The sequence below is a fragment of the Triticum aestivum genome, chromosome 1A (genome assembly GCF_018294505.1).
Source record: "Triticum aestivum cultivar Chinese Spring chromosome 1A, IWGSC CS RefSeq v2.1, whole genome shotgun sequence".
Classification (NCBI taxonomy): domain Eukaryota; kingdom Viridiplantae; phylum Streptophyta; class Magnoliopsida; order Poales; family Poaceae; genus Triticum; species Triticum aestivum.
The window spans coordinates 403,929,152-403,937,138 of record NC_057794.1 but is presented as its reverse complement, the minus strand read 5'-3'; the positions used below and the strand labels follow the sequence as shown (position 1 = coordinate 403,937,138).

Sequence of the window (7,987 nt, the reverse complement as noted above, 5' to 3'; positions counted from 1 at the left end):
AGCACAGGGAGCGGACGTCCGAGAGCGTCGGTCGTCCAATGCACGGTTGTTCGGAGAGGACGGACTTCCATTAATTTTGGCTCTGTGAGGTGGCACCGGATGACCGGTCACCACCGGACGTCCGGAAGCCGGTCGTCCGGAGGGACCAGAAATCCGAGAATATCTGTTATGTGGAGGTGGCACCGGATGACCGGTCACCACCGGACGTTCGGAAGCCAGTCGTCCGGAAGGACCAGAACTCCGAGAATATATGATCTGTGGCATGCTACCTGACATCCGAAGAAATATGAAGCACCGGATGTCCGGAGACCTTCGGTCGTCTAGACAAAGCAGAGGCCAAAAGGCATAGCTAAGATAAGAACTCCTCCTAAGATATTTATCCTAGATTTTAAGAAAGTCTTTTGCGAGAGCCAGTTACCTCCTCTTAATAGTGCGGGATCCCTATACTCAAAGAAAATGAAAACTGATAAAGATCTAAAGCTTGTGTCTTGTTTCACCTTCCTTTGAGCATCTTGAAAATGTCAGCTATGATCCACACTAAAATCTCTTGGGAACAAAACCTGAGATGTACTTGACAGAAATGATTACTTCCCTATATGTATGTTGTCAACAATATCAAAATATTATTAAGGGCATGATTGCACTTTCACGCGTTAAAAAGTATGAACCAATTGCTCGGCTTGTCATCAGGGTTGTACATGATTGATACTTTGTGTTAAGAAGATGGAGCATGACAAGACTATATGATTTGCAGGGATATCGTTTTTAGAATTTTTATTTTGAAAGGAATGATTGTTTGTTGGTATGCCTAAGTATTGATGTCTTTGTATCAAATTATAGAGTATTGCTTTGAATCATTCGGATCTCAATATTCATACCCTAAAAGAAAGATGACATGATAGACATGTTAGATAGCATTCCATATCAAAAATTCTATTTTTATCATTTACCTACTCGAGGACAAACAGGAATTAAATTTGGGGGTGCTTGATACGTCTCCAACGTATCTATAATTTTTAATTATTCCATGCAATTATAGTATCAATGTTGGCTATTTTCTATGCTATTTTATATCATTTTTGGGGACTAACCTATTAACCTAGTGCCTAGTGTCAGTTGCTATTTTTTGCTTGTTTTTGGCTTTTCAAAACATCAATATCAAACGGAGTCCAAACGAAGAAAAATCTTTGGATTAATTTTTTTCTCAACCAGAAGGGACCCACGAAGGTTCGGGAAAGACCAGAAGAGTCACGAGAGAGCGGAAAGCTCACCAGGTGCCCCAGGGGGCACGCCCCCTGAGTTTGTGAGCCCCTCGTGGCACCTTTTGACCTAATTCTTCCTCTATAAATTCTCAAATACTCCCAATATAGCAGAGAGTCAACCGAAACATTTTCCGCTACCGCAAGCTTTTGTTCTTCCGCGATCCCATCTGGAGGCCTTTTTCAGTACTCTGCCAGAGGGGGAATCGATCACGGAGGGCTTATACATCATCCTTGCCGCCTTCTGATGATGCGTGAGTAGTTCACCACAGACCTACGGGTCCATAGCTAGTAGCTAGATGGCTTCTTCTGTCTCTTTGATCTTCAATACATTATTCTCCTCGATGTTCTTGGAGTTCTAACCGATGTAATCTACTTTTGTGGTGTGTTTGTTGGGATCCAATGAATTGTGGGTTTATGATCTGAATATTCGTGATAAGTAATTGAGTCTTTTCTGAACTTTATTATGCATGATTGTTATAGCTTTGTATTTCTCTCTGATCTATCCATTTGGTTTGGCCAACTAGATTGATTTATTTTCAGTGGGAGAGGTGCTTTGTGATGGGTTCAATCTTGTGGTGCTCTATCCCAGTGACAGAAAGGGACAAGACACGTATTTGGCATTAAGGGTAAAATGATGGGGTTTATTCATATTGGTTAGGTTTACTTTGTCTACATCATGTAATCTTGCTTAAGGTGTTACTCTGTTTTTATTAACGTAATACCCTAGATACATGCTTGATAGCGGTCGATGGATGGAGTAATAGTAGTAGGTGCAGACAGGAGTTGGTCTACTTGTCTCGGACGTGATGCCTATATAAATGATCATTGCCTTGAATATAATCATAACTATGCACTTTTCTATCGATTGTCCAACAGTAATTTGTTTACCCACTGTATGCTATGTGTTTGAGAGAGAAGCCTCTAGTGAAAACTATGGCCCCGGGGTCTACTTTTATCATATATATATATATATATATATATATATATATATATAACCAAAATATATTTGCTGTAATTTTTTATCTTTTATTTTGTTTTACAATTTATCTATCTACTACATCAAGATTTAATCCTTGCAACTAACGAGTTCAAGGGGATTGATGGCCCTCTTGCCCGCGTTGGGTGCAAGTATTTGTTTTTGTGTGTGCAGGTTCTGTTCACGAGGTTTTGCATGATTCTCCTACTGGATTGATACCTTGGTTCTCACTGAGGGAAATACTTATCTCTACTGTGATGCATCTCCTCTCCTCTTTGAAGAACATCCCAATGCAGCTCACAAGTAGCAGGAAACAATTACGGATTTAACTGGTTTGGTTACGTGAAGGATTAGGATTGAAACTAGGGAGGAGGGAGGGGGCACACCCCTTTGAAATTAGCGGGGGGAGAGAATTATTTGGAAGCTTTTGTAAAATGAGTGTAGATCACCCGTCGGTCCAAAATTATCGTTTGAGACACTATTGTGCACCTATGTGATTGTAATAGTGTGTGCCATTGTATTACTACATGTCCTTCTCTCCATGGAGCGAGAATGGTCTTCTAATCCGTGTTTGCACAACTCTTAACATCGTATTCCTCTTTTGGGTTGTTTGTTGTTGCCTTTTTTATTAACCTAGCATGTGTCAATCGCTAGGGTGATGCAATTATATTTTGAAATAGAGTAATGCTACAGCTACACAAAAACAATTACAGATTTAACAGGTTTGGTTACGTGGAGGATTAGGATTGAAACTAGGGCGGATGGAGGGGGTCATTTGAAATTAGCACGGGGAGGGGGGTTATTTGGAAGCTTTTGTAAAACGGATGTAGATCACCCGTCGGTCCAGAATCATCGTTTGAGACACTATTATGCACCTATGTGATTGTAATAGCGTGTGCCATTGTATTACTACATGTTCTTCTCTCCAGGGAGCGAGAATGGTCTTCTAATCCGTGTTTGCACAACTCTTAACATCATATTCCTCTTTTGGGTTGTTTGTTGTTGCCTTTTTTCTTCACCTTGCGTGTGTCAATCTGCTAGGGCGATGCAATTATATTTTGAAATAGAGTAATGCTAGAACTACAGGGAAGTAATTACGGATTTAACAGGTTTGGTTATGTGAAGGATTACGATTGAAGTTAGGGAGGAAGGAGCGGCCTTCCCTTTGAAATTAGCAGGGAAGAGAGAATTATTTGGAAGCTTTTGTAAAACGGGCGTAGATCACCCATACCGTAGGTCTAGAATTGTCATTTGAGATACTATTGTGCGCCTATGATTGTAATAGCGCATGCATTATATTAGTATTTACTAAAAATATTGTATACGATGTAGCTTATGTGAAGCGCACGCTGGGTATCCTTTGAGATGAATGTTATCCGTGTGGCAAGATTTGTTTTGAGATGTAATTATATTCTATCTCTTTAAGCATCCAACACCGCACATGGCCTTATTAAGCCTGATTTTTTCTTCTAGAAGGAGGTGATTTATTTTTTTCATACCTGGAACTCTTCGATAGAAGTCGGTCAAGTGTGTGGGCGTGATGGAGTTGTACCTGCATGTTGTGCTGCGTGGTCATGTGAGGCCAACTCCACCGCGCGACCCTATCCTATCCGTTCTTGTCCGTTTGAGGTAAAACGGACCAATAGCGTAGCCCAGTGCACGGCCTCAGACGGACAAATGTTCGGATTTCGTCCGTTTTCGACCCATTCCGGTTCAAACTTGCGCTCGGTTTAAGGTGAAACGGACGCGCGCGGACGGCTTGGACGCACGCCCTTGTCCTCCCTCCCCCTGGCCCGCCTGTCGGAGACACTAGCAGTCCCTCCGCTTCCAACGCTTCCACCCTCTCTCTCTGTCGCCCCGCCCCGTCGCCGGCGCCGCCGCTATTCTCCGGCCGTCCCTACCAAACCACTTCTCGACATGGCCGCCACCACGCCCGTGTTGTGGCCGTAGTTTTGGCCGTCGATCGAAGGTTTGGCCGTCGACGTCTTTGCCCGCCGCAGAGGGGACAGGACCGCCGGCGACGCAGCACGGCGTCCTCGGCAGCTCCCGACGAGAGCTCCACAGCGGCCAGTAGCCGGCCGGCAACCACCCCTGCTGCGTCGAGGTGATCTTCGCCACCACGCCCGCAAGGTGTTCGGCATTTTGCCCACAAAGGTATGGACAGTGAAGACGAGTTTTTCTTCCATCACTTTCTTTGTTCATCGGACGATTCATCGTCGGATGATAAAGATATTGTGGTGGCTGCACTGGTCGTTCACGACCACATTCAACGGCAGCTTCCTCGGTACAGGGGGTCACTCCCTGGCCGTGCTCCCAACCTGAACTGCAACAGGGAGAGAGGGCACGCCCTGCTCTATGCCGATTACTTTGCCAACACCCCGCTCTTCAAGCCGGATAAATTTCATCGCCGTTTTCGAATGGAAAGGCATGTGTTTAATCGTATCCGAGAGGGAGTGGTTGCTCATGACCCATAATTCGAGTGCAAGACGGATGCCCTTGGCAAGCTTGGATTCTCCTCTTATCAGAAATGCACCGCGGCCATCCGCATGCTTGCATATGGAATTCCAGGCAATCTAGTGGATGAGTATGTGTGTATGAGTGAGACAACATGTCTGATGTCAATGTACAAGTTTTGCCAGGCTGTGATCGAGGTGTTTGGCCCTGAGTACTTGAGGCAGCCAACTGCCGCTGATACAGAGATATTGTTGGCGACCGACGCAGCTAGAGGCTTTCCAGGCATGCTTGGCAGCATAGATTGTATGCACTGGGAGTGGAAGAACTGTCATTTGCTTGGCAGGGCCAGTACAAAGGTCATGTCAAGGCGTGCACTGTCATATTAGAAGCGGTGGCATCACAGGATCTTTGGATATGGCATTCTTTCTTCGGCATGGCAGGTTCTCACAATGATATCAACGTGTTGCAGCGTTCTTCAGTCTTCGCGAGGCTTGCAGAAGGCCACTCCCCACCTGTCAACTTTGAGATCAACGGCCATCGTTACAACAAGGGATACTATCTAGCAGATGGTATATATCCTCAGTGGTCAACTTTTGTGAAGACAATCTCGAAACCCCAAGGTGAGAAGAGAAAGAGATTAGCCCAAATGCAAGAGAGTGTTAGAAAGGATGTGGAACATGCTTTTGGTGTGCTTCAATCCCGGTGGGGTATCGTTCGAAACCCTGCACTGTCATGGGATGAAAGGAAGCTTTGGGAGGTGATGACTGTTTGTGTGATCATGCACAACATGATCGTCGAGGACGAGCGTGATGAGAGTATCTTCGACCAAGGATTTGACTATCAAGGTGAAAATATTGAGCCCTTGCACCAAGACCCGGCCACATTTGAACAGTTTGCTTAATTCCATCGTGAGATGCGTGATTGACACTCTCATTTGAATCTTCAAAATGACTTGGTTGAGCACGTGTGGGATCACATTGGCAACCAATAGATGTATTGGTCCATTTTATGTTTAGTCAAGACAATTTCAATTTGGTTGTAAAAATATTTTATTAAAGACAATTTCAATTGGGTTGTAAAACTATTTTAATTTTCAGACAAATATTTGGGTTGTAAACTAGTTTTGATGAAAATTTAGACATTTTTGACCCTAACGGACAGGATAGGGCAAAAGGATGCGTCCGTGCGGTGGGCGCACGGCCACCGCATCTCAGAACACGCCCGAATACAACCCCAAATTGCTACCCAAACTGACAGAATCCGGATAAAACGGACGTTCGTTTGAGGTCGCGCGGTGGAGTTGGCATGAGGAAGAGACAAGGAGGCTCTGTTGGAAGAATGTTGAGCCCCTCGTTTCAATCGAATAAAATAATCCCGGAGGTTGACACACGGGGGCCGAGAGTGACCGCTCATCGTTCGGCACACCCGCGCAGCCTACATCCACACGTTGCGATTGCAAGCAAGAGTTTTGTAACGACAAGAAAAGCATCATCTCATCCAGCCCCCAGCCCCAGCCCAGGCCACCACCACACCACAGAAAAATGGACACAACCACCCCGAAAGTTAAACCAGCCTCGCTCGCACCCCAACGGCCGAACGGTCCGCAGCGCAGCCACTCACTCACTCGCCAAGAAAGCAGGAGCGCGACGCGGGCCGCAGCCATGAGCGCCGCGGAGCACAAGGAGATCGCCGTCGTCGCCGCCAAGAGGCGGAGGGACGGCAAGGAGGAGGCGGCGGCGGCGGAGGAGGAGGTGGTGGAGCCGCTGTCGGCGCTGGCGGACGACGTGCTGCTGCAGATCCTGGGACGCCTCGAGGGCGACCCGCGCGACTGGGCGCGCGCGTCCTGCGCGTCCCCGCGCCTCGCCGCGCTCCTCCGGGCCGCCTGCTTCCCTCCGCGCCTCTCCCGGGCGCTCCCCGCCGAGCTGCTCCCCGCGGACGGGGCGCCCGCCGCGTGGGCCGCGCTCCACAAGATGTCCGTCTGCTGCCCCGGCCTCCTCCGCGCCGGGATCCTCCTCGAGCCCTCCGACGACTTCGGCCTCGAGCTCGACATCGGCCCCGACCTCACAGTCCCCGCCTCCTCGTCATCCTCCTCCTCGTCCCTCGAGCCCACGGCCACCTCCTCGCTCCAGCCGCCCAGGACCGCAGAGCCTGAGCCCAAACCCAGCGATGCACTGGCCGCCGCCGACGCCGCCGCGTGGTCCCTCTACGATGACCTGTACCTGGACGCGGCCTACGACTGCTCCGAGACGCAGATCGCCGCCGCGCCCGCGCCGGCGGCAACGGCAGAGGCAGAGGAGGAGGAGAAGCCACCGGCAGCCAATACCGCCCGGCGCGGCGTGGTGTCGGGGACCCGCCGGCGGGCGCGGCGGTGGCTGGGGCCCGTGGGCGCGCACCTGGCGTCGGGGTCGTGGACGCTGAGCCGCGAGCAGGGCAACAAGCTGCTGGCCAGCCGGTTCCGCGGCGACCGGCTGTACATCTGCGAGTGGCCCGGGTGCGTGCACGCGGAGGAGCGGCGCAAGTACATGGTGTTCCGCGGCGTGTTCCAGGACTTCGCGCGCTCCCAGGTGCGGCGCGCGCTGCGGGACACGCGGCGCCCCACGGTCGCCGTGGACTGCGCCTTCTGCGGCTGCACGGAGGCGTGGGACCTCTACTCCGCCTTCTGCCTCCGGAGCTTCTACGGGTACCACGACGACGGCGAGCCCGTGGTGCGCGCCTACGTCTGCGAGAACGGCCACGTCGCCGGCGCCTGGACCGAGCGCCCGCTCTACGCCTGACCACCTGCTCCTGTCCGGTCCGGCGGCGACGACATGACAGGCAGGCATGCCACGCTCCGCCATCGCTGGATCGATCGCCAAGCAGCATGCCTCGCAGGCTCTCGCGAGAATTCGGTGCGTGCATGGCCGCGATGTGGATCTCGGCGAGCTCCGAGCGATGCATCCGTTCTCTTGTATCTTTTCATCCGATGTAGTAGTAACTCTGGCTGATGCTTAGCATAAAAGAAGAATGAAAGCTCATGGATTTTTTACATAATTACATTGGCGCCATATATATATTACACCCTGACGAGTTCTGATTCACAATCTGCGTCCTATGCAGCTATGTTCTGCAATTACCGGATACCGATTACGTTCTTTGCTCCACACCACACTGCTAGGTGCCTAGGTTAGGGCTGATCATCCTTGTTGGCATGCCGGGCTTTTGAATCCTCCCCTTTCCGATTATCTTAAGCCACAACCTGCAGGTTAGGGCTAGCATCAAGAGGATCCATGCGTGTCAGAGATTGCCAATATGATAA

At 49.7% G+C, this 7,987-nt stretch overlaps 1 protein-coding gene across 1 annotated transcript; it reads left to right on the top strand.

Moving 5' to 3' along the window:
- The first annotated feature begins 6,277 nt into the window (after positions 1-6,277).
- On the top strand, positions 6,278-7,722 carry LOC123053188 (phytochrome A-associated F-box protein). Its single transcript, XM_044476612.1, has one exon. The coding sequence runs from the start codon at positions 6,354-6,356 to the stop codon at positions 7,464-7,466; it is 1,113 nt and encodes a 370-aa protein (XP_044332547.1). The 5' UTR covers positions 6,278-6,353; the 3' UTR covers positions 7,467-7,722.
- The last annotated feature ends 265 nt before the right edge of the window (positions 7,723-7,987 follow it).

Excerpts from the sequence above, each read along its gene's own strand:
- LOC123053188 (XM_044476612.1), top strand. The coding sequence starts at position 6,354 with ATGAGCGCCGCGGAGCACAAGGAGATCGCCGTCGTCGCCGCCAAGAGG.